This window comes from Episyrphus balteatus, chromosome 2 (assembly GCF_945859705.1).
Source record: "Episyrphus balteatus chromosome 2, idEpiBalt1.1, whole genome shotgun sequence".
Taxonomy (NCBI): Eukaryota; Metazoa; Arthropoda; class Insecta; order Diptera; family Syrphidae; genus Episyrphus; species Episyrphus balteatus.
Window position 1 is genome coordinate 64,546,829 of NC_079135.1, and position 27,180 is coordinate 64,574,008.

At 29.5% G+C, this 27,180-nt stretch overlaps 1 protein-coding gene across 2 annotated transcripts in view; it reads left to right on the top strand.

Moving 5' to 3' along the window:
- LOC129911061 (plexin domain-containing protein 2) overlaps positions 1-27,180 on the top strand; it is a 51,539-nt gene that overhangs the window by 5,255 nt on the left and 19,104 nt on the right. For both annotated transcript variants that reach the window (XM_055988715.1, XM_055988716.1), the window contains exon 2: positions 26,568-27,094. In XM_055988715.1, the coding sequence (XP_055844690.1) occupies positions 26,568-27,094 (527 nt within the window). The remainder of the gene's footprint in view (positions 1-26,567; positions 27,095-27,180) is intronic.

A 27,180-nucleotide genomic window follows, 5' to 3' on the forward strand; every position in this document is an offset into this window, starting at 1 on the left:
ATTTGTTGGTAACTATGCAAATCACAAAAATAGTTATCAGCTTCTAGATTAAATTTGAGTTTTGAGTAAAGCAGTAAAAAGCGGTCATAATTTGAATCATCCCATAAAAAAAAATTATGTCCTTGGTGCTAAAACCCAAGTATTATGTGCGTAATACCGAATTAAGTTTTCTGAAAGCAAATGTCATAAAATATAGGATCAAAACGCCTGTCGTGAAACAAATCCCCCGAGGTATCTCGTTAATCAGAAAAACAGATAAAAAAATAAGCCAGAAAACCGGCTTAATATCTGGAAACCACTTCACGTTTTGTTTGGAAAATGAATGACATACATTAGCGAAAAAATTTAAACGATTTAGTAAAATTCTAAAACATTTTTAGTAATTTACTAAGTATGTTGAATTATTATTTTTGATGTTTTTTTTTTTAAGTTATTTTATTTTTTTAATCCTCTGTCGGCACACAGAGAATCATGTGTGATTCTCTATAAAATAGTGAGACCGAAAAAAGTTCTAGCGATATGAAAAAGTATAAACCAAATTCACAAAAAAGAGGTGTGTCTACAGAGGGTTAATTATGAATTAATGTCTATTTTGCTTATGAAATGTTATGAAACACCTTTTATTTTATTGGTTTAAGTTAAATACAAAATTATGGCAATTTTTCCGAATCTTTTCATTTAGCCAAAAGAGCACATTTGCACTCTTCATGCGTTTTACTTATTAAAAAAGGTGCGAAAACCAGAAACAATAAAATTCAATTCACTAAAAACTACAAAAGTGGATATGCGCCCTTTTTGCTTAGCACGGCATTGCACATCTTATGTGTTTTAATAAGCAAAAAGGGCGTTTGTCCATTTTCTCTTAAAAAACACAACATATAATAAAATCATGAATGCCATGAAATAATTCACTTTTTTAAAAGATATCATTTTTTTTAAATTTTGAAAAATATTTAATTTAAGGGTGCGAAATCCAGAAACACTAGAATTAATTTATCTCAAAACTACAAAAATGGATATGCGCCCTTTTTGCTTAGCACGGCAGAATAGATCTTAAAGGTCGTATTACATCTTACACCCCAAATATCAGTCAATCAATCAATCAAAAATCGTATCATGTAAAGTAGTTGTATTCTTAAAGCATAAAATAGATACTATGGAAAGGGTTTCTATCTCCCCCCGTTTATGCGTTAATTTTTTAGACAATGCTTGGTTTAAAAAATGACTTTAAATTAAAAAAAAAATATTGAAAAACAATGGCAACACTTACAGTTATGAATGGTACCTGCCAAAACCTTACATTCAATTCTAATTCTTAAATCAAGCCATTTCAATCAACTGTTTTGGAATTAATCGATTTCATAGTAAACAGTTTAAAAAGAAAACATTGAATACTATTTTTTAAGACTAGATTTCAATACAAAATAAAGTGATAAAGTGATTCCGTATCAATCACTGAAAACCATATCGTCGGCACAACTCCACAACCGCGAATCTGAATTTTTCTACATTTTCACTTGAATGCGTCGATCCTAATCCTCCATCTCTTGCCTAAAAGCCTGAACTATCAATTTCCTTGCATGAGTTTCCATAAGATTGCATGAGTTTCCAAAACTTTGAAGCCGTTTTTCTCAAAACTACAATTTTGCACGTTCGTGGTTTTGGTTTTGTGCCCACGATGTTCCTATATTCCTATGCCTTCTAGTTTTTGAGAAAATTAAAAATTAAATTACGTAAGTCGTTAGTATGTACTAAAACAACACAAAAACGAATCTCGCCAAAATTGAGGCTTGAGTAAAGAAATCATCGTCTCGTTAAATTTATAATTTATCCCAGAGTGACTCTCGTAGAGTACGTCGTTTCCATGTCGTTTTAGGACAAACGACTTACGTAATAGGGGTGATTATTTCAAATGCATGTTTTGAAATAAGACCCTCTTTAAGTACGCATGTTATGCCAAAATTTGTGAGACGTATACTTTATATGAACAACGGTGGGGCTAAGTTCTCTTTCCAGCAAAGTACTTTTTAGTTAAAAAACTGTTGACATTGGCACCTGCCAATTTACATACCCTAAGCAGAGCAATGAAGTTGGATAAGAAAAACAGAGGATAAAATAATCAGAGCTATAAAAGAACTAAAATCCTCAATGGATTTAGTTTCTGGAGACTTATTTCCCTGCACCACCAGGGGTTACGTAAATTAACTGTACAAGGGAATTCCAGTGTTATTTCCAGGCACACAAAGCTCTCAACTAACTCTAAGTATTAAATTAAAGCTAATTTTTCTATTTTTTTTTTTTTTTTTTTTATTTAAAAAAAAATATAACCATAGAAACATTATGGTTTTCAGTGTTTGAAAAGGAATTAATTGTTGCAGTTTTTTTAAATTTATTTTTCATTTTTATTGAGACTTATTTTTGATTGCAATATAAGCCGCGTTCCTTTGGAGGTGGTAGACTACTTATGAGTAGATGATCTTCTGCCCGAGTAGATAGGAATATATAGTTGTTATATACTTATCTACCATTATCAAAGAACTTTGAGTTTTGTAATAATGCTTACTTAGAATTGGACTAAGGACTGATAGAATTTTTTTTTTTGCGTGAGAGGTAACCGATTCATATTTATGTTACAGTAGGGTGTCCGTTATTTCCCAAAGTGATGTTTTCGGGGGTGACACCCCCCAGATCGAAAGTTTAGGGCCTAAATACGGGGAATTTAGCAAAAACAAATTTTTTGGAGGTCATTAACCCGTGCCTCTAGGGTCATACTTTCCCCATAGAAATTTGTATGGGAAATTTTTAACTCATACATAAATTTTTTTTTCTCTCGAGTTAAATCATCTATTTTTAAAATGTTTGTTGATTCTGGTTGCAAAATAGTTTCTTTAAAAGATTACATTCAAAATTTCCCGTTAAAATTTTTTTTATATTTTATTTCGGTTTTTGAAATTATTAGCTGTTTTCGTAGTTTTTGCTTTCACCTATCACATAATTTTAAATGCAGTTTTATTGGTTTTTAATTCTTTTCAAATATTGCATTCAAAAATTTGTGTATAAATCAAAAATTTTAATTTTTTTAAAAAATTTCTATTTGAAATTTTTGCCGTTTTTATATTAAACTAGCTGACCCGGCGGACTTCGTCCCTCGTTTCCTAGTATTTATTTTCAAATTTTAGCCCTGTAATGTGTAAAACTTATCCAATACAAAAAAAAAATCGGTTCACTTGGTTCGGTTGATATTTGGAGCACAAACTACTAAAATTCATTTTGACTATTTAGGAAATTTAATTAGTAGTAATTTTTTTTGTAAATTTATGTGTGTCCTACACGGAGAAAACATAACGCCAGGGATAACTTTACTTCTAGTATATTTAATCAGAATAAAGTTGAATATACCAGAAATAAAGTTAAATATACCAGAAGCATAGTCATCCCTGCCTTATTTTTTCTCTGTGTAGTGAGAGATCAAACAAAATATTGTTTACTATTTTGAAATAATTTCATGGTTTAAATTTCTATATTTTTATCCAATAAAGGCTCTGGTTCAATTAATTTTGTTTTGTCTCAAATTATAGTTTGGTTTGATGTTTTGCAATTGTATATTGTAGTGTGTGTGAAAAGAGATTTGAAAAGATCGAATCTTCCGGAATCTTCCGGAAAAGTAGCAAATTTTTTTCAATGCAGATTGATTCGACTGCAGATTGAATTTTTGGTTGTTTGGAATTCGAAATAAGGTTCTTAACACATTTTTGTAAGTTTTCATTAGTATTTTAGTTAGTAAAATCAGTTTACTTTTAAACTTTCACTTTAGAACTTATGTAAGTAAGATTATAAAAATGCTCACTTCTGTAGTGCACCACAAAATTAGTTTTCAACTCCTTCAAACTTTTTTCAATAAATATTTCAAAATGGCCTTTTAAAAATTCGGCACTTCAAAAATTAGGCTTTTAAGAAATACGGCTATTTGCCAATACACTTGTGGCGACATCTCAAATTTCATCGCTGAATTTTCAATTTATTTGACATTACTTTAAGTCACTCATTCTTTTAAATTTCATTCATTTCTTTTAATTTCTTTTATTTCCTTTTTCTATCAAAATATTAACAGCCTTATTTATTAGATTTCACTAAACAGCTCTAAACGGCTGCATAGTTATACAATACATAAAGTTTTATGTAGCCTTTATGCAACGTTACATAAATTTCTATTTTTAAAACATTTTCTTAGCCATTATAATTATGCTAGGTTTGTGTCCAAATAAGTACTAAAAATGGAAAATTAGTTCGACAAACAACTCCATCTGTCGATAAAATAACTCCATTTGATTCAAAAATAAACAAAAAAAAAATAAACAAAAACGTGAGCGAAAGTTCTCAATGTCATATGTAGAAGAAAATCTCTAAAAAAAACACATTTCATTTGATAACAAATTGTTCACATGTATGAAAATGTAGGCACATAAGAAAAAGATGAATACCCTACACACATGAATTTATATTTCGTAAATTATATCAGGAACAAATCTCCAAATTTCTTATTTTTTGATTTAGTTGATAATTTAATTTTAATTGAAAATGTAATCAAAAAAATAAATTCTTCAATGAAAAAACAAAAATATATACAAATATTGATATTTTTTTCTTTCTCTGAAAATTATTTGATGTTCAAATGACATTTAAGCTAAATAAATTCTTATTCAGGCTCTAAACAACCTAAAAACTCGTTTAGCTTATACAACCTTTATTCAACGTTGCATAAATATTATAAATCACAATTTTTTGTTTAAATACATTATAAAGAGTACATAATGCTATGTACTCTCTATGGTGAATTTATAAATAGGGCTGTAAATGTATAAAGAGAAGGCTTAACACAAAATCTTTCTTCTTGATAATCATATACGCCTCGTGGCTACAATCGAAATTTGTATACTTAGTTAGTAAGTTTAAATTTTATTAAATTGGATTATTTTTAGATGAAAGTTCGCATCTTTTTATTAAATTAAACGACTCCACACACTTAAAAAATACAACTCTTTACTTTACAAATTTAAATAATGTGTACCTATGTTAAATTTTAAATAAAGTTGATGAATTGGGCAGTCATTACCCGTTAGCAGTGTGCATTAGATTATAATTTCATCTTAAAAGCCAATTAACATGAAGTCAAGTCCAACTTAAGACAGTTGAATGATTTTAAACCCCAAATATTGAATTTGCTTATATTTTCTTATATTTTGACATCAGCGTCACCTTCCGGGTCCAAATATAAAAAAAATTGTCTCGAATGAACCTTATCACACACACAAAAATTCACAAAAATCTATACAGTCTTTCGGACTCCAAATATGGAATTTCACTATAACTTGACAACAGCGACACCTACCGGGTCCAATTATAACACAAAACCTGTCTGGGATGGACCTTATCGCACACCCGAAATTTCACAAAAATATGTTCAGTCATTCGACCCCAAATACGCAATTGCATATAACTTGACAACAGCGCCACCTAGCGGGTCCAATTATAACACAAAACCTGTCTGGGATGGACCTTATCGCACACACAAAATTTCACAAAAATCTGTTCAGTCATTCGACCCCAAATACGCAATTTGCATATAACTTGACAACAGCGCCATCTACCGGGTCCAATTATAACACAAAACCTGTCTCGGATAGACCTTATCGCACACCCGAAATTTCACAAAAATCTGTTGAGTCATTCGACCCCAAATACGGAATTTGCATATAACTTGACAACAGCGCCACCTACCGGGTCCAATTATAGCACAAAACCTGTCTCGGATAGACCTTATCGTACACTCAAAATTTCACAAAAATCTGTTCAGTCATTCGACCCCGAACACGAAATTTGCATATAACTTGACAATTATAACACAAAACCTGTCGCGGGTGGACCTTATCGCACACACAAAATTTCACAAAAATCTGTTCAGTCATTCGACCCCAAATACGGAATTTGCATATAACTTGACAATAGCGCCACCTACCGGGTCCAATTATAAAACAAAACCTGTCTCGGATGGACCTTATCACACCCACCAGATTTCAGAAAAATCTATCAAGTCGTTTAGAAGGAGTAGGGTCACAAACAAACGCACAGGAGAATTATATATGTGCCCTTGATTATGAAAGTGGACTAAGTCACTTTTTGCATTGTTTAAAGAAAAACTTACATAATAATTTTCTTATAACGATTTAATTTTATTTTTTTTTTATGAAATCACTAGAGGAGCAATAAAGAAGTTTATTTACTGCAATTTCGCTTTCAAATAAACTTTACCTCTTAAATAATAATCACTTTTAGGCTAGATTTGATGCCATTTTTAGGAGTGACTTAGTCCACTTTCATAATTAAGAGCACATAATTATATAAGATAAATATTATTAAATACTTTACCCTTTCTTGTTTGCAACTTTTTTGATGTCATTTTTTAGGTGAATAATTTTTAAACAAAATTCAATAAAAATATTGTAAACATATCTTTTGTAGTTCGAGAAAAATAAATTTAAACATAAAAACGGCAAAAATTTCAAAAAAAATTTTAAAAAATTAAAATTTTTGATTTAATAATAATTTAATAATAAATAATAATAAATAAATAATTTCAAAAACCGAAATAAAATATAAAAAATTTTTTTAACGGGAAATTTTAAATGTAATCTTTTAAAGAAACTATTTTGCAACCAGAATCAACAAAAATTTTAAAAATAGATGATTTAACTCGAGAGAAAAAAAATTTTATGTATGAGTTAAAAATTTCCCATACAAATTTGTATGGGGAAAGTATGACCCTAGAGGCACGGGTTAATGACCTCCAAAAAAATTGTTTTTGCTAAATTCCCCGTATTTAGGCCCTAAACTTTCGATCTGGGGGGTGTCTCCCCCGAAAACATCACTTTGGGAAATAACGGACACACTAATGTTACAGTCACCCCCAGTCATGGTGATGTGACGACGAAAACGATAGTCTGACAGCATGTTGTATTGGTGCCTTCGCAGGGAAAAAGAACAGTAAAACGTCTGTTAAGGTTATTTTTGAAATCAGCGATTTAAGGGCAACAGTTTGAGACTAATTTCAAGTGGTTACCCCAAGTTTCACGAATATAAATCGATTACCTCTCACGCAAAAACTATGCTCTAAGCTTCAAACTACTTTTTGTTCGACTCTTCTAAAGTGACTGCAATATCATTCATTAAAACAAAAACCTTTCTTTTGAGTTAAACTATCAATGCCTCAACAAAGGATAACTTAAAAATTAATTCAAGAATACATTTGAAATAACTTTTTAATAATGCTCTAGAAAGAAATGAAGTCTAGTTTGTTCGATTTTTTTTTTACTTTTGAGATCAATTTAGAAAAGCTATCAAAAATTTCTTTTTTACGATTTAAGAAAATTTACCGCTATTTTATAGCTATGGATGATAAGATTAAAATAAGGCTTGATTTTGTGAGTTTAATATACTTGGAATACATAAATCTGCAAATTTATGGATTTATTCATTAAGCTGTTTTTCTGTTCTGGGGGATTGAACTTTTGTGATGAAATAAAACACCACATTAATGGTGTTGTAAATGACGTACTTCTAATCCAATTTTCTTCGACCTATCTAAGCGGTGATGGTTTAAGAGAAGAATCTCTCAGTTATCAAACTGGATTGCCTCAATTCACCAAATCTACTTCAACCTTGGCAATTACCTCCCTATATCAACCTATTACTTCAATCGATGTTCTCCTGAAGTGGAGTTAAGAACCATAAAATCGGAATTTTTCATTATCTCATTTTTGAACTGAAAACCGTATCAAATCATTTTCTATATCAAATCTTTAGTAGATCCCCTCAGGTACTTTGAAAAAAAAAAATATTTCACAATACTATTTTCATTTATTTATTTATGTATGTTTTCACTGTCAATTACAAATAAAACTGATAAATGTTTGAATAAATTGTAGATTGCCTAACTCTTTACGTCTACTATCTCCTATCATACATTCCTCATGTTAAATGATAATACAGCTCCATGAGGTTTCTCATTAGCATTTACATTCGGTTGATCCCCTACATTTGCTCGTACACAATTAAGTGTTAATTACGAAACCTATTTTGAGAACAGTCAGTGGATTTGTTATACCGATTAATGACGCATATAAGATAAGATAGATGACGGACGAGGCTAATTGTGTCACAAACCAAGTACCAAATCGATTTTAATAAATAAAAAAAAAAATAATACAAAAAAAAGCATAGCAACAAGTTATCCCAGCTTATTATTTTGTTTGCCCAAATTAACGAAATCAATAAAATTCCATATTACGTTTGTGAATATCATTTTTGAAATATGTGTTGGTTGGTAATATAGTGGGAAAAATTAATTCAAAATCTTTCAAAAACTAAAACTTTTTGGTACTTTTAAGCCTACGTGCATGCAATTGCCTTTTCAATAGATTTTAAACTAGTAGATGAACTATACAGTTAATATCTATTTGGAAACATATTTGTAATATACAGGGTGTCCCACAGTCACCGCCCCAAACGAAAACCATGGATTCCTGAGGTAATTTTAAGTCGAAAAACTTAAGAGGTAATTTTCTCGTTTTCGTCCCGTTTTCGAGTTACCACGGTTTTTATGATTTTTGTTCTCTTTTCCCTTATCTGGCTTTATCTTTGCCAAACTACGTTTGATTTGAAAAATTTTTTTTACAACCAATTGAGAATTTATTACAGTCTCAAAACTTTTTTTTCTGCGGACAACCGTTTCTCCACAATTTTGCATCAAATACAATTTTCTTCGTATTTTAAGTTGTTTTTTACACTTTCATATCATTTAAGTCAAAAAAACACGTTAATGAGTATTAATTTTTTGTGCTTTTTATTATAGCCCAGTTTATTTTCATAAAAAAATAAGTTTTATTTTATAAAAAAGGCTACTAAAAGTAATAAAAAAAAATAAACAAACTGAGTGAATTAAAAAAAAAAATTATTTTTAAATACAAAATTAATTTAAATGAATTAAAAACTTTTTCTGAGCTATTGTGGTTAAGAAAAGAACAAATAAATAAAGCTCAGAAAAAGTTTTAATTCATTTAAATAAATTTTGTATTTAAAAATTATTTTTTTTTAATTCACTCAGTTTGTTAATTTTTTTTTTAATTACTTTCAGTAGCCTTTTTTATGAAATAAAACTTATTTTTTTATGAAAATAAATTGGGCTTTAATAAAAAGCACAAAAAATCAATACTCATTAACGTGTTTTTTTGACTTAAATGATATGAAAGTGTAAAAAACAACTTAAAAAACGAAGAAAATTGTGTTTGATGCAAAATTGTGGAGAAACGGTTGTCCGGAGAAAAAAAAGTTTTGAGACAAACTTAAACTGAAATAAATTCTTAATTGGTTGTAAAAAAAAATTTTCAAATCAAACGTAGTTTGGTAAAGATAAAGCCAGATAAGGGAAAAGAGAACAAAAATCATAAAAACCGTGGTAACTCGAAAACGGGACGAAAACGAGAAAATTACCTCTTAAGTTTTTCGACTTAAAATGACCTCAGGAATCCATGGTTTTCGTTTGGGGCGGTGACTGTGGGACACCCTGTATGTAGTTATGTATTTGAAATTGAATGCACTCGAAAGTAACTCGCATTTTATCTACGAAGAATTTGAAACTCATTATCGAGTCACAAACTTGAAGTTGCTTTTAATGATGCAGTGCGCTACGTGTATGGAATCCGACGACATGAACATATATCAGCATACACTAGTAACATTATCGGATGCTCATTGTCAAATTATTCCAAGGCTCGAAACTGTATATTTCTCCATTCCATTATGCAAACCAGATCACCTTTTTATCTATACAATAATTTGAATTTCCCGCGATCATTAAGATCTCAAAGCCTTCTTCTGCCTAAGTTCAGATATTTAATTTCTTCCCGATTGTTTTTCATTCATGCTGTTAAACTATGGAATAGTTTACCCATTGCAATTAGAAAACTAATAAATATTGAAAATTTTCGAAAAGAAATAATGAAACACTTTTCTACGCAGCATTAATATAAAATATGATTTTTCTTTTTGCATTTTTATTTTAAAATTTTCTTTTTGAATTACATTAATTTGAATTATATACATTAATTTTTAACTTATCTTGGTTATAACTATTATTGTTGAGCTCAAAATAATTTTTTTGTTATTGTTATAGTTTTTTTATATTATCATTAAAATGTAAACACATGTAAATATTTGTACTATAAAAGATTAAGTTCTTAATGTACAGCTCTAGATATTTTAAATAAACTGAAACTGAAACTGAAAAACTGAAACTGAAACTGAAGAAGAAATATCGCAATGTGATAAGGACTAGTTACATCCAGCCAAAAACTTTATTTTTAAAATATTATTTTGAAAAACATATAGATATTGAAACATGGTACTTTCAACATTAGATTAATTCATGTCCATATGAATAATGAAAAATAGTTTGGTAAAACATCGAAATCCCAATACAAAATTATTTTATTTTTTTTTAATAACAAAAATTACCAAAAGACAGAATTATTTACAATAAATTATCTGCAAATGATATATAAACGAATTCCGTAAGTTTATTAAATTCAATTTTATAGTTGGTCAATTTGGGGGCAAAATGACATTTTTCCTTGTATCTGACGAACTTTGATTTGTTTGGGTAATTCTTAAAAAATGAACTCTAGAACTTCTAAATATCTATAAAATGAGCCCAAATGTTTATTCATTGCATAAACAAAAGAAAAAAATAATGAAAATTACTTTTATTTTAAGCGAAATGATTAAATACAATTCAATTTTAAAAGTTCAAATGACCTCAACTCCAATGCGTCTCTATGATTTGTCTTAGAGCTTAGAGAGGGTACAGTTTTTCAATTGATTTTGTTGCAGGGATCGAAACCAAATGTTTTAGAGGGAAAAAATATTCATTACATACACTCGTCCTTAACGAAGCAATAGAGTGATTAAGCTCTAGAAAAGTTAGCAAAATATGTAATTAATACTTTATGTAAACTTTGATGAAATCATATCCCACTGTTCAACAAAACTAAATACTAACAAAATAATATTGGATATCAACTACGTACATACATAATGTCTATAATATACATACATATGAACGAGTTCATTGCTTCAAATTTAATTGGATTTGCAAACGCTAAAATGTTAAGAGTGTTTGCAGATTATCGATTTTCTTGTTTAAAATAAATAGATGTTAAGAAAATATACAAAATATTTAAATAAATTGATTTTCGTCACATTTTCAGTTGCAATTGAACTCAGATTTTTTATTTTGATTCTTAGTGCCGGTTTGTTCACAGTCGATTATCTTTTAATCAAGGATTATTCCATACAAAAATCCTTGATTAAAAGATAATCGAGTGTCAACAAACCAGCCCTTAATCTCATATGAGTTAATAATATGATAATGATAGACGTTGATTTGCTGCTTAGTTTTTTTCTTTAAACACAATCATGATGACCGCGTAATTCCCCAAAAAAATGATTTCATTGGAATACCTGTTTTCATAACAATTAATTATTTTTTTTTGTGATGAACCCAATTTTGAAAAAAAATAACGTTTGTATTTTTGTTTTCAGTTTGGCTCAAGAACAGATTAATTTTTTTAATTCATACCAAAATCTGGACTTTAGTTTTCTAAGGAATTATATTGAAAAAAAAAATTGAATTAAATTTGAAATCATCATAGTCTAAGAGCCGGCAGCATATTTTGGCAGTTTTGGTATAACCGAAATTCGAGTGTGTGCATATCTAGATATGCACCACAGTATGTCAACGGAAAAAGTCTGGCAGTGATCTTTTTAAGTGCAGTAAAAAATCAACTTTTGGCGTTTTGGTATAACCGAATAAATGATACACCTAAAAATCATAAAAAATCCCCTGATTTCAAAACTGTGGGTACCAGAAGTTTTGTTTTCAGCTTTCCAGACCAGACCGCTTTGAATCATTTTGAAATGCATTTTTGTAATAAAAAACCTAATAGCTTATTTTCTGTTAGGTATAACCGTATGATGGTAACAAATTAAAATTCTATGTCTATTCCTGGTTTAGAAAATATAAGTTTAAGCCAGCTAATTTTCAGCCTTCCCTCTGCCAGACGCCCTTAAAAATTTCCCAAATAGGTTTTTCCATACAAAAACACCTAGTTTCTGTTTTTTTCTTATAAAATTGAAATAATGTTTTTTTTGTTCAGAGTAACCATATGATGGCCAAATATTAACTTTCTCTGCCTTTTCCTGATTTAGAAAATGTAAGTTTAAGCCAGTTTTTTTTCAGCCTTCCCTCTGCCAGACGCCCTAAAAGGTATCTCAATAGTACGGGAAAGTTAGATTTTGTTATATGCGGGTCTGGGAAAAAATCCGAAATGCATTTTGACTACAGGGCTCGAAAGAGCATAAAGACAAGAGTCTAAAACCACATTTTGTACAATCGATATTATATTTAAGTCCAGTGAACTTCCGTCTTGATCCAATATGCATCAGTTTTTTTTACTATTGCGATGTGATTTCGGGCATTTATCTTATGGAATGCTCATGACGTTTGTTTACCCATAGTGTTAACCATAACGAAAGCTTCCACTGTTATTTGCTTGTCAAAGTTTGCGATTATTTTCGAACCATGTAACTAAAAATTGATTGTTGCATATTATAAAAAGTATTGTTTCCTATTACACTTTTTAGCGACCTTTGTTGGTGATGCAAAAAATGTACCTCCTTTCGAAATCTAAGAAATAGGACTAATATCGTTCTGGAACATTTTAGATGGTTTGTTTTCCATCCAAAAACCACTCACCACACCATTTTTGTTATGTTCAAATGCAACCGTAAATAATGAACTTTTAATTTTACCTTATTTGACCATAATAGTGGTCATATTCTGCATTTTGAGGCTTTTTAAATATTGTACACATTTATAACTTCAGTGAAGGTATAAACAATCACACTAACATCAAATAAACACCACTTTTCGTTTGATTTTAGCGCCAACGTTTATGGAACGTGCAGCTAGTTTTTGAATTAATTTTCTCTTGGCTCTTTGTTTAGGTGCCCCATGCTTTACTTTTACATTAAATCACTAGTTTACGTCAATTTCAAAATATTCTCATTCAAATCTAGCGTATTTACCAACACCATTCACGACTGTGTGTAGTAGAAGTGCATTTTTAATTTTAGCTTCTATTTGTGCATTTTCTGTGGTACCTAATGGTAGCTCTTAGCGCAGATTTTGTTAAAATACACAATTATTTCAAAGTTTCACTTTTCTATACTAAAACTAATTTTGTCCATCATTTTTACTAGATTTAAAAGTCTGCCTTTTAGTAGTGTAACTAAAGCTCAAAAATTGGCAATATTAGGAAACCCGGCCGAACAGCTTAGATTTTGATGATCTTTATTTTCAAACTTCGGTAGTTAAATATACTTTAAAGTCTATAGATTAAAAATTGCCGGTGTTGCTGTTTTGATTTTTTAAATTTAATTGAAGATATTTGTGAACAAAAAATTTTTTTTTTCAAAATTTTTTCTTAAATTTTATAAATTAATTGATGCCAAAAGATTGTCTAGGAAATTCAAGGAAAAAAAATATATGGGAGTGAGAGGCAATCTTCCATCGTTCAAGCGATAAATGCAATTTTCTTATTAATTGACTTCGAACACAAAAAAAAAATTTTGAACACAACGGGAACACCTACAATATGTAAATATATATTTTTAAAAAGCTAGAAGAATTGAATGAAGTGCTTTTGAAAGAATGGTAATTGAACTCAGATTTTTGAAAAAAAAAAAATTATTGACAAAACTTTAACATGTCGGTCGTTTTAAAACTTTTTCGTAATATAAAATGCATTTATTTTTTTATTTTTTAGACCACATTTATTATGATTTGAAATTATAAAAAGAAATGTCAATATGTATTACAGTTTATGAAAAAAATTAAAAAGTATTTCATTTTCGAAGAATTTTTTTTAACAGAAGTTTTGAAAAAAAATTTAACTTATTACTTGCTCTATAGGGCAAGTATTGGTTTCGTGTAGAAAAAAAAAAATCGAGGTTTTAATCAAAACCAACATTACGATGATGGAGAAGATCGAAAAGTGGTTTTCGTCATGCCGTCCGTCGGTCTGTGCGTGTGTGCGTCTGTGCGTCCATCTGTACATCGAGCTAGGGCCTAACGGATGGATGGATTTGCTTGAAACTTGGTACAGATGCTTTTTAGGTTATTCCCTAGGACCGTTTTTTTTATTTTTTTAATATCTCCTTTTTAACGCATATCTCCCATATAATGTTTTCGAGGTATTGCAACTTTCTCGAAAACGACTCTAACGATTTTGATTAAATTTGGTATACGTAATAGACTTATGGATTCTAACAATACTGCGTTTTTAGTTTTTCTCAAAAAATGCGGAGAACGGAAATATGGCGTTGCCGTTTTTCAAAAATTGACATGTTTTTTAAGTTCATATATTTCACCAAAGCATAAGTCAATTTTATTAAAAATTTACAGACATCATTTTGAAGTATAAAATGTAAAAAAAAAATATTTTTAAAAACATTTTTGAAAAAAAAAATTTTAATTTAATTTTTAAATTTTCGATTTTTTTATTCTCGACACTAATGGCGTTTTCGATTGGCAGTCCGGAAGCGTCCGGAATCATTCTGAAAAAATTTTATTCACACAAAACTGTCAGTTTTGTACGAATAAAACGCTTTCAGAATGATTCCGGACGCTTCCGGACTGCCAATCGAAAACGCCATAAATAAAATCTTAAATTTCCAATAGACATTTAAGATAAAGATACTGTGAACTACAAGAGTAAGTACGTGCGACCCAGTCGTGCATTTTATTCTTTTTTTTAAGTTCAACATTTAAATATAAAGTTATTTTTTATTTATTCAATAGCCCTTACTCATATTTTATTAGAAAAAGTTTGGAAAAAACTCATTTAAAATTTTTTTAATAACATTTTTTTTTAATTCTGAGTTTGAGGACTATTTTTTTCAAAAACTCTTAATTAAATTTAGTGGATTTAAGAGATAAGAATGAGCTTCTGGCCTTTTAAAAATGTATTTTAAAATATTGTAGGTGTTGCCGTTGTTTTCAAAATATTTTTTTGTGTTTGAAGTCAGATTGTGAGAAAATTGGATCTATCGCTTGAACGATGGAAGATTCTCCCTCACTCCCATATATTTTTTTTTTCTTAATTTACCTAGAGAATCTTTTGCTATCATTTGTTTTATGAAATTTAAGCAAAAAAATGGTTTTGTTAAAAAAATTAATTTTTATTTTAAAAAACAATACGGAAACATTGGCAAATTTTAATCTATAGACTTTAAAGTATTTTTAATTACCTACGTTTGAAAAAAAAAATCGTCAAAATCGACATGCGAAAAAACGCAACTAGTAGCCAAACGGTTTCTGTTTTTGGTTTTTTGTTTTAACAATATTGTTTGTAATAAGTTACTCTTTGAAAACCCAAAACCGAAAATCTGTTAAATTACCAAACCACAGCACAAATCGCTTCTATCTTTTGTAATATATGTAAGTGCCTTCAAGTGAACCGCAGTGTACATTTTCTTGAGATCTATCTCATTTTCTTGAGACAGATCTCAAGAAAATGTACTGAAAAGTGAGATAAAGCTTATTCTTCTTCCATATGAGCCTATGTGTCTGAAGTAGAAAATTAATAGGGGAGCCATCAGTGAGAATTATGAAGTAACTTACCGTTAGTTACGGAAGAGCCCAAAAGAACGCTCTAAGAATTACATTACCAGTGTATATTAACAAGATGTTGAATGTCTTCTGATTATTGTTGAATTTCAACTGCTAGTTTATGAATGAATTAATTTATCAACTTTTTGCTTATGTGGTATATAATAATTTTTTATAACTTTCCACCCTTTTCTGGGGTTTTCTTCTGCATATCTAAAACTGTTATTGAAGTTAATGTCATAATTTACTTTTTGAAAAATATTGTAGTAACGGGTTTTCAAATTATTGTTTAGAGGGTGTTTTAGAATCCTTACAAATTTCCTTTTGCATATCTCAAACTATTATTGAAGTTATCAAGGCTGGATTTCTTTATTTACTTTTTGAAAAATATTCTTGTAAAGGGTTTTCATATTTGTGATTAGAGGGTATTTAAGAAACCTTACAAATTTCTTATATTTAAAAACTAGGATAATAAAAAAAAACATTAAAATACATACATAATGATTTAATTGCTGAAAATATGTGAATTATAATTAACAAATTAAAACAATTCAAATTCAAAATTCATTGGTGTCGTAAAATCTATTGTCTTCTTCTTTATTTATATTATATTGTGTTTTCTTTCAAACAAGCTAAAGCGAAACAACCATAAATAAATAAATTAACAGCAAAATACAATTCTATTGCCATAAGTTATGTTTGGTCTTATGGCCAGTGATTTGTATTTGTTTTTCAAAAGTAATTAAAGAGTTGGTGTGTTGGCGCCGATACAAGAGATTTTTTTCGCAATATTTTGCGCTGATTAATCAGACATTGTTTACACTTTGACAAGTGTAGTGTGGGTCTTCAATTTGTCGTTTCAATGACCTATGGACAAAATGCTGACAACCCCATACAGCTTAGACCTATTTGTGTTGCTGTTCGATGCGATGAATTTTCCAATTTATTAAAGCAATTCTTTTTATAATTTATATTGGAGCAATCAATATTGTTTCTTTTTTTTTTTTTTTTTCTTTATCAACAATAGAAAGTTAAAAATAATATTATCGATTTAAACATTGCGGTGGTACTTAAAGCAAGTATTTAAGAACGATTTCAACGCCTCTGACGAAATAACAGTAAGAACGAAGTAGGGTGTTCATTATTTCAAGGTCGCAAATAGTATGAGTTGGAAGAATTGTACAGTACAGTGATGTATAGATGTCTGGCCTAGTTGAAGGAGCTATTTCTACACAAAAAGTGTTGGAATGTTTTTTTTTTCTTTTCATAGGCATGTACTGTATATAAAAGTATTCGAGTTTGCTTAGTTAAGCAGAATTATAATGGTTTTGAAGCGACCATTTATTCGAGTCGATATCGATTAAAATATCCATACATATGTATATAGTTTTTTGTATATTATTTTGAATTTTTGATACGTGCCGTGCATGCTTTCGCATATATTAATTTATATTTATATAAAAAATAAGAAATGATAACATATCGAGTATTATATTTGTATATTTATTTGTGATAGCTGATAAGGGTTGAATAATTTTTTTCTCTTAGTTGTATGAATTTGTTTAAGTGATTCACAAACCGAAATATCGACCAGTACCCTCCTAGGTTTTCAGATTTTTTTTTTTTTGAAGAATTTTTTATAGCTTTTATCGGTTTAAGTTTAATGTCGAATTCCTTTCAATGCAAAAATCGGCGATCTTGAAGCGAATTTTTTCTGAAAATCATATTCCATAGAAAAAAAAATCGCCTCAAACGAAGCAGAATTCGAATTTTTTTTAATCCCTCTTTTTTGAGAGATTTACACGGATTTGCACACACACTTGGAACATTTGACATTACTTAAACGTCAAGCTGAAAGATTGCTTCGTGTTGTCTGTTTATTTGAGGAAACCAACTTCAAATAAAGTGTAAATTATAATCGTTTATCGTATTTTTATTGCGGAAAAATATGAAATAAATAAAAAAAAAAAATGTGCGATCAAAATTTATTTTTTCCTGACATACTTCTTGTGAAAAAGCCCAATTACTGTGAATTTTCTTCCCGTGATTGTCTTCAGGAAATTTTTTCTCTGTAAAACCACAGCATACGGCCAAAATAATTAACCATCTACTTCATCTTCACTCAGATCTTAATAATGTCTCCAATTTCCTATTGATTTTGATTAAATTAAATTTATATTATCGAAGAAAATAAACAAAATTATTGATCAAAGGGAACTCTGTTTTATTTTGCAGAAATTATTTTGATTTCAGCTTGACGTTCGTGTAAAAATTGTTGTCAAATAACACACATACAATCGCAAAAAGAATTCGGTCTGTTTTCATGTTCCTTTTTAACACCAAAAATTCGATGTTTTTGAGGCGATTCAAAAAATTGAAAGGAATTCGACATAAGTGGAATCACCTTATTTTAAGCGGATATCTTTTTATTTTAAGGTGGTGAAATTTAATGTGCGCATCATGTTATTTTAAGGTGTCCTTCTTTTCTCCGTATATCTCCTAAATATTTAAAGTTTTTTTTATTGTTTGTAATACAAGCAATTAAATTGAATGCGTACTTTTTTTTTGGATTTGAAAAAATTAGAGAAGGTACTTTTGTAATTAAAAAAAAGAAAATGTCCAAAAATATATTCAGAAAAAGCCCAGCAATCAGAATTCGACCTATCGGAAGTAAGAGCGTCAATCATAGATAACAAATATCATTTTTTTTTTTTTTCCAAAAAACTATCCCCGGAACTTGCTATGACGATTCTTAATTTGATACTACACGGAGAAAAAAGGGCACCTTAAAATAAGATTATTCGCATATTAAATTTCACCACCTTAAAATTAAAGGGTATCCGCTTAAAATAAGGTGTTTCCAATTAGTTAAATTTAAGGTTCATCTTATTTTAATGTGAATGGTCATCTTAAAAAACCGACAAAAAATATATTTTAAATTATAGTCAAACTTTAGCTTTAGTTGCAGTTTATCATACTTATTTCTAACAGTGAGATAGTACGATGGTAAGGGACTCGCCTAGTGACCCAACAGTTGTAGGTTCGATCCCCATTGGATGCCAGTTCTTTTTTTTTTATTAAAATGGTTCCACATACAAATAAGATGGTCTCCCGCTTAAATTAAGTGGGAGACCATCTTATTTGCGCATTCAAGAAATGAATGTGATTTGTCACCTTAATTTAAAACGGAAGTCATCTTAGCAAAAGAGCATGCAGAAATCCGCTTAATTTAAGGTGGGATCCGCTTAATTTTATGTGTTCTTTTTTCTCCGTGTACAAAGTGGTTTTTCAGCCAAACATTTTTTTCAGGGAGGTCAGATTATCTTTGTTTTCGTTCTATGAGATGCAGCATCAAAAAGAGCCCTAAGATCATGTGCCATAAACTTAAATTGTTTTTTAAATGAGGCTGTTAGCTTGTAATACGTGTACTGACACACACAAGATCCTACTTCTTTTGAAATTAAAAAAAAATGAACCGTTATTAACGGTACCTGTCATAAAACCGTTTTCTTGATTTCTGATTTTCTACTAAATAATACAACCGGTTCTATCGGAAAAATGTCTAAAAATTTTAAACCCTTAAGAGCCCCCGCACACTACAGACTTTCTATCGGCCGATAGTTTAGTCGGGTTAGGCTCCTAGTGTGCACACAGGCAGCCGACTAAATAGTCGGTTAGGTAGGAAATATTTTATTTTGAAGGCAATGGTGTAGAAAAACAAACTTTTTTTTCGATCAAACAAACTTTTTGATCGGCCGATACTCAATCGTTGTAGTGTGCGCACTTTCATAAATTTTCAAACTGATTAAGAGACCGAATAAACTGTCGGCCGATAGAAAATTTGTAGTTTGCGGGGGCTCAAAATGTTCGATTTTTAAAATAATTTTTTCGCAAACAGGTTAATACATTTTTTTTTAATTTAGTTTTTATGTGTCGAATAATAACACTGTGTTACAAAATAATATCATGTCAATTACTTTGGAAATGACCTTGCAGAGGGTGTAGGTATTACTGAGTACATCATATTTCGGCACTTGACATTTTTCGTAGACCCTCAAAATTTCAAGTTATCGTCAAAGAACCGTTTTTCAATGTTTTCAGATTTCAACGATTTTTTACTCAGCCATTTTTGGGTCAACTTCTTTACAGTTCTAAACAGAGTTCTTGTTCTTTTTTAAAAAATATTTTTTTAATATGCTCAAGCATCTAATTGGGTGTAGATTTTATGGACTGAATCTAAAAGTACAACATTTTTTCACAGTTTTTTATAGTTCGGAGACCGTGTTAAGCTACATTTTGTATTTTGGAAATTTTTTTTATGAACAGTTTTATTGTTCTATTTATGCCAAATCAAGAAAGCTTTTACTCATTAAAAACAGTTAAAATTTGTGGAAGTTATTCGGGAAAGAAATTTCAAGTATTGCAAAAACCACAATTTTCATGATTTTTTGAAATTTGATCAAAATTTTGAGGGTGTTTGGGCTAAATTATTGACTTTAGATTCGGATTTAGCACGTCAAAATACATAAAAATAGGCAGGTCCGGCTTGTGTTATCATGGGCAAGAAAAACGTAGTTACAAAGAATAACATTTTATCTAAAAATTCTAACATTATTGTGAACAGAGAAATTAATTTTTCATTTTAGACCGAGAGCCCACAGCAAATTTTGGGAGTGGAGGTATAACCAAAATGTGACTATGCAGTTTTATAGCTTTATGCCTTCTAATAACGTATTCGAAAGTCTGGCAGCTTTAAATTACGGCTTTATATAGTTTTCGGGGGGTTAAACAACGCGAGTTTTCCAATCAATGTGAGAAGGCTAAGGAAGCAAAAATTCACACCTGAAAACAATACAAAGCCGCGATTTAAAGCTGCCAGACTTTTGAATTCGTTATAAGAAGGCATAAGGCTATAAAACTGCATACTGACATTTTGGTTATACCTCCACTCCCAAAATTTGCTGTGGGCTCTTAGACTATTTCTTTCATTGTCCCAAAAAATTGAAATTTTTTTCTCGAGTAAAAAAATCACAACTTTCACAATGTCTAACTAATTTTGATGAATTAAAACTTTTGTATTCAATATAAATAGAACAATAAAACTGTTTATAAAAAAAAATTTCAAAACACAAAATGAAGCTTAAAACGGTCTCTGAACAAATGTTGTACTTTGAGATTCAGCCCATAAAATCTACACCCAATTTGGTGTTTGAACATAATAAAAGAACAAGTACTCCTCTGTTTAGAACTGTAAAAAAATCTGAAATTGGCCGAAAAATGGTTGAGTAAAAAATCGTTGAAATCTGGAAAACATTGAATAACGGTTTTTTGACGATAACTTGAAATTTTGAGGGTCTACGAAAAATGTACTCAGTAATACCTACAACCTCTGCTATGTCATTTCCAAAGTAATTGACATGATTTTTACTTTGTAACACAGTGCAATTTTTAAGGCTAGGATACCAATTTTGTTTTTTAAATTTGAAGTTAAAAAAAATCTAAAAACTCTTAAATTAAATGGCATACTTAATTTGGAGATAAAGACCATTTAAGGATGTGTTTTCGTCATTTTAAAAACTATTTAAACCTTTTTTATATTTCTTATAATGCTAACAATAAAATTAAAGTTAAATTAAATGCTTTTTACTTTTACCATAAGTACTTGGGACCCGGTCGTGCATTTTATTTCTTTTAGATATTGATAGATCTTTTTTTCAATCAAGGGAAAAAGTGTTGGTTTTTTTTTGACATTTTCAAACTCACACAATAGGGGAAACCTTCAGGCCTTAATTTTATGATATATATTTATATCATTTTAATTTATAAATTTGTTTCTCTCTTACATGCCACAATACGCATTAGAGTGGTCCAAAAAATATTTTGTTTCTATATTTGGTTGAGCCACCCGCTAAATTAGTTCCCATACAACCTTGGACCACCTTAATATGCATTTTTACTTCTTTATTGTTTTTCATAAAGTTCAACTCAATGCGTAGTCTAGTCGATGACACGTTGAAAAAGAAAAGACGGATTGCTATTACAATCATTGAAACAAATATTTTTCTTTCTGTTGAAATAATATTAGTTCAATTAAGCATGCATGACCGTAGATCACATTTCCTTAATATGTTCTAGTTAGATACATACATATATGTACATATATATGTAATACTATTCCAGTCAATGCAAAAGAAAAGGCAAAATTAAGCTGTGATTTCTTTCTTACGGTGCACTGTGCACTTTGTGTATTCACGAACCTGTTGTTTCCTACGTGTGATCTGATTACGAAGCGCCAAGTCGTTTTGTAATCGAAAACCCCAATAAGTATTTGCCTTCAATGATGAAGTTTATAGATACTTACCTTTGTATGTATATGTATTTAGGAATAAGAAGATTCGAAAATGAGTCTTGCATTACTATCATACACAAATTACATATAAATTTATGCAGGATCAGCTTTAAGATTAAATAAAACATAAACTAATAGTTAATTAGTTTCCTTTGAAATTTAGGATAAATGTTATATCAAAGGGCAAAAATAAATTACCCACAAAAAAATTGGAAGAAAATGGGTGGGTGGGTGGTTAGAACAGTATTTACTTTAATAAAATTGTAAATTTAAATATCTCTGAAACGACTTGATTCACAGAAAATTTGCAGGACTTTTCTAATTGAAAATATAATAATTACACCGGCACACAAAATAAAAAAAGTGTCATGTACCAGGAACCAGACCTATCTTTCTATATGTTTTTGGGCACGCTGAATCCGAATTTCAAATGCGTTTGGCCCTGTCACCCTCCAGTTTTGAGTAAAATGCAAAAAACTAAAAAAAGGAAGTTTTTTGCCTTTTTTGGGGTCTTTTTTACATTTTTCTCAAAACTGGAGGGTGACGGACTTGAAATTCGGATTCAGTGTGCCCAAAAACATATAGAAAGATAGGTCTGGGCCCTATTTCACCAACTACAAGTTACAAGCACAAATTTGTAACTTGTAGATCACAAGTACAAATTTGTAGAATGGAATTCTGTTTCACAAAGTACAAATAAGTAATTCACAAATTTGTGATTATCTAAAAAAAAATTACAACTAACTTTTGAAAACCACAAGTTTGTAGAACTACCGTTTCACCAAATATATTTTATTCTTGTAAACAACAAGTTTATCTCACAAACTTGTAAAGCTCGTTGTAGTCTTAGCGGTGACCGTTGAGTTACTTAACTCATAACGACATAGGTTAAAATTGGTTTCAAATGAAAACTAAGTTGATAACGAGTATGAAAAAATAGGATTGCCATTTTTAAAACTTGAGCTCTTATTTGGCAAACCTATTTTAAAGGGAAAATTGTCAAATTACAAATACTGTCATATCTTAGTAGTTTGATCAAATAAGAAAATTTTTTGGCATGACAAACAAAATTGTAAATATATATTAAGATTTTTGTATTGCTGGATTATTTTTATATTTATTATTTTATAATCCATATCCATGGATTTATAAAAGTAAAATAAAAATATTGTTAATCGTGAGGAAAATTAATAAAATAATTTAAATAATGAAGAACTACAAATATGAGAAATAAAAACAAGCCTCTTTGATCAAAAGAGAACGAATTTTTACATACTTAAGAGGTAGGTTATAGCGATCAGGAAAATTTTTTCAACAGATATTTTGTGATCTTTTCATTCGATTTGAAACACAAATGCTATACCAACTTTTAAAGCATTTGTTTTCCATTACAAATAAAAAAAAAAAAATATTTATTACAAATAAAAAAAAATGCGTTAAAAAAATATTGATTGCAACTGAAATAAATTGAATTTAAAAAAAAATATTGCAACTGAAAAATATTTGCCTTAAAAAAATATTTATTGCTTTTGAAATAAAAAAAAAATCATTTATTGCAAGTAAAAAAAATTTATAATGAAAAAAAATTGCATTAAAAAAATTTTTATTGCAACTGAAAAATATTTGCATTAAAAAAAAATATTTATTGCAAATAAAAAAATTTGCATTAAAAAATTTAATTGCAGCTGAAAAATATTTGGATTGAAAATAAAAATTTTATTGCAAATTAAAATATACTAAAAACAAATTGTATCGCAAATTTTCTCAATAGAAAAAAAAAATCAAGGCAAAATGTGTGTGCATTCAATATTTTTTCTTAATATTCGTCGAATTTCTTACAATTTTGGGTATCTGACCATACCTACATTAGTTATTTCAACTACCTATACTATTGAACCTTATCTAAGGCCAAAAAGTCGAAACTGTAAGGGATTTGACGAATGTTAAAAAAAATATTTAATACACACATTTTGCATTTATTTTTTTTTAATGCAGATAATGTTTTATATGTAATATAATTTTTTTGTAATGCAAAATATATTTATTTGCAATAAAAATATTTTTTCAATGCAAATATTTTTCAGTTGCAATAACATTTTTTTTAAAGCAAATTTATTTATTTGCAATAAATATTTTTTTTAATGCAAATATTTTTCAGTTGCAATAAAAATTTTTTTAATGCAATTTTTTTACTTGCAATAAATGATTTTTTTTTAAATTTCAAATGCATTTTTACAACCCTGAATAATAATAACATAGCTTTTCTAAAAATAATAATAACGGCGTAAGGCCATTTTAAACACTTTAATCACTCTAAATACGGTTTTTACAAACTTGTAACAAAAATGACATACGTCTTGACTCTTGTAGAAAATTTTCACAAATAAATAGAAACTTGTAACTTTTTTTTTTTGGTGAAACAGAAACCCACAAGAAACTTGAAAGCTCACAAATTTGTTACTTGTAAAGTACAAGTTTTGGTGAAACAGAAAATGGATTTTTTTCACAAATTTAAAATTGTAGATTACAAGTACAATTTTGTGATTACAAGAAACTGGTGAAACAAAATTAATCGATTTTTTCACAAATATTGTGAAAATTACTTGTAATTACAAATTTGTAAGTTGGTGAAATGGGGCCCTGGTTTCTGGTACATACAACTTTTTTTTTGGTGTACTGGCACTTTCGCGACATGTCGCTTTCATCCCCGGCACACAAAAAAAAGTTTCATGTACCAGGAACTAGACCTATCTTTCTATATGTTTTTGGACCCGCTGAATTCGAATTTCAAGTCCGTTTTGCCCGAACACCCTTCAGTTTTGAGAAAAATGCAAAAAAAACTCCAAAAAAGTCATAAAAATTCAAACAAAATGCAGTCACAGCTCAAAACTGGAGGGTGACCGGGCCAAACGAAATTGAAATTTGGATTCAGCGTGCCCAAAAACATATAGAAAGATAGGTCTGGTTCCTGGTACATGACACTTTTTACTTGCGATATAGGTACTATATATCAAGTTATGCATTCGTACAAAAAAAAAAAAGTTGAGATAACATTTTTCCATGACATTACGATGGTAGACAATGCCAAAAAAGTGGGTCCCGGAAGTCCGTCTGTCTGTCTGTCAGTCTGTCAGTCTGTCAGTCTGTCAGTCTGTCAGTCTGTCAGTCTGTCAGTCTGTCAGTCTGTCAGTCTGTCAGTCTGTCAGTCTGTCAGTCTGTCAGTCTGTCAGTCTGTCTGTCAGTCTGTCAGTCTGTCAGTCTGTCTGTCAGTCTGTCAGTCTGTCAGTCTGTCAGTCTGTCAGTCTGTCAGTCTGTCAGTCTGTCAGTCTGTCTGTCTGTCTGTCTGTCTGTCTGTCTGTCTGTCTGTCTGTCTGTCTGTCTGTCTGTATAAGGAGCTACAGCCTAAACGGATGGACCGATTAATGTCAAACTTGGTATGTAGCGTTATTTGGCGACTCTCCAGAGGGGTTTTTGGAATTAATTTTTTTTTACCAAAAATAACGGTACTTGTCATATACCGATTTTAGTAAAATTGAAATATCTCGAAAACGGCTCTAACGATTTTGTTTAAAAAATTCAAATGTTAGTTTTAAGCTAAAGTCTATCTTTCAATAGAAAAAATTTTTTTTGAAAATCATTATTAACGGTACCTGCCATAGAACCGTTTTTTTCAAATCCGATTATCTCCGAAACTGCTTATTCGATTTCAACGAAACTTTTTGTGAAGAAGCATTTATATAATTTAAATATAAGCCAAAAATAAAATTTTGAAAAAAATAATTTTTGGATTTTAAAAAAAAATTTGAAAATTTTTTTTTGAAAAATCAAATTTTCGAAAACGGGACATTGAACTTTTTTGAAATTTTGTTTTTAGATGTTGATTAGTGATTTCTACCAAATGGCATACTAATTTTATTTTAAAACTTTTTTTCCAAAAAAAATATTTATAAAAAATTTGTTTTTAAAAAACGGCTCTAACGATTTAGAAAATTTTTTTTCTAAAAATGCATGTTAATATATCAATCAAAACTGCATACTTGTTTTGGAGGGCAATTTAATTTTAGATTTTATTTTATTTTTTTTTTCAAAAACGAATTTTGTGTTTTTTCCAAATTTCTATATAAAAAGTCTTAAAAATTTAAGCAACTTTAACTCTAAGAGCAAGTTCGTGCGACCCAGTCGTGCATTTTATTTATTTTGTGTGCCGGTGTTATCTTTCCTTTTTTAGAACATAATTTGCTTAGGAGAGTTTTAAATTATGTACTGAAGAAAAAAAGATAAATAAATTTTGTCAATTGCAAATTTTCTGGGCGATAAGTTGTTCTCGAGATTTTGAGAATGATTACTGGTTTTTGTTTACCAATTTTTCAGCTTCATATCATCATAACGTAATACATATTTTCTAAATTTGTATACATTTTTTTCTTTTTCCAGGATATCAATACAATGCTTTAACAGATTCATCAAATTTATCAGAATTAGGTTCCTATTCGATAGTCAAATTAAGAGAAAAACGACAAACGGACTCTAAAACGCATTACCAGAGTGTACCACAAGATCCAAATGCACCATTACCAGAACAATCAAATAGTACTACAAGTGTCGATGTTAAACAAGAACCACCAGGCAATGTAACTTTATCAACAACCGCAACACCATCGATTATTATTCCAATAGTTGTTAACCAAAAACCTCTGCTTGGCGTCAATGGTACTGGTCAGCGAAAGGATTTTTCAGATAAATTAACTACCAAACCACCTGTTGTTTCTGATCCAATACAGCCAGATGCAACAAAAAAACCTGCCACTTTTCCCAAGAAAACATTGTCAGGTGTATCATCAGTACCGACACTAATCATATCCACAGAATCTCCCGATAAAATAGCTGAGAACGTCGATGTACCTGAAAATGAGACTTTAAGCGATCTGGAAAATAGACACTATACGGTCAATCAAACTTCAGTAAGTTTTATTAATTAACAATCATAAATTAATAGTATGATGTTCAATAATATTGAAAATATTTACGTATCTGAAGTTCAGTAAAT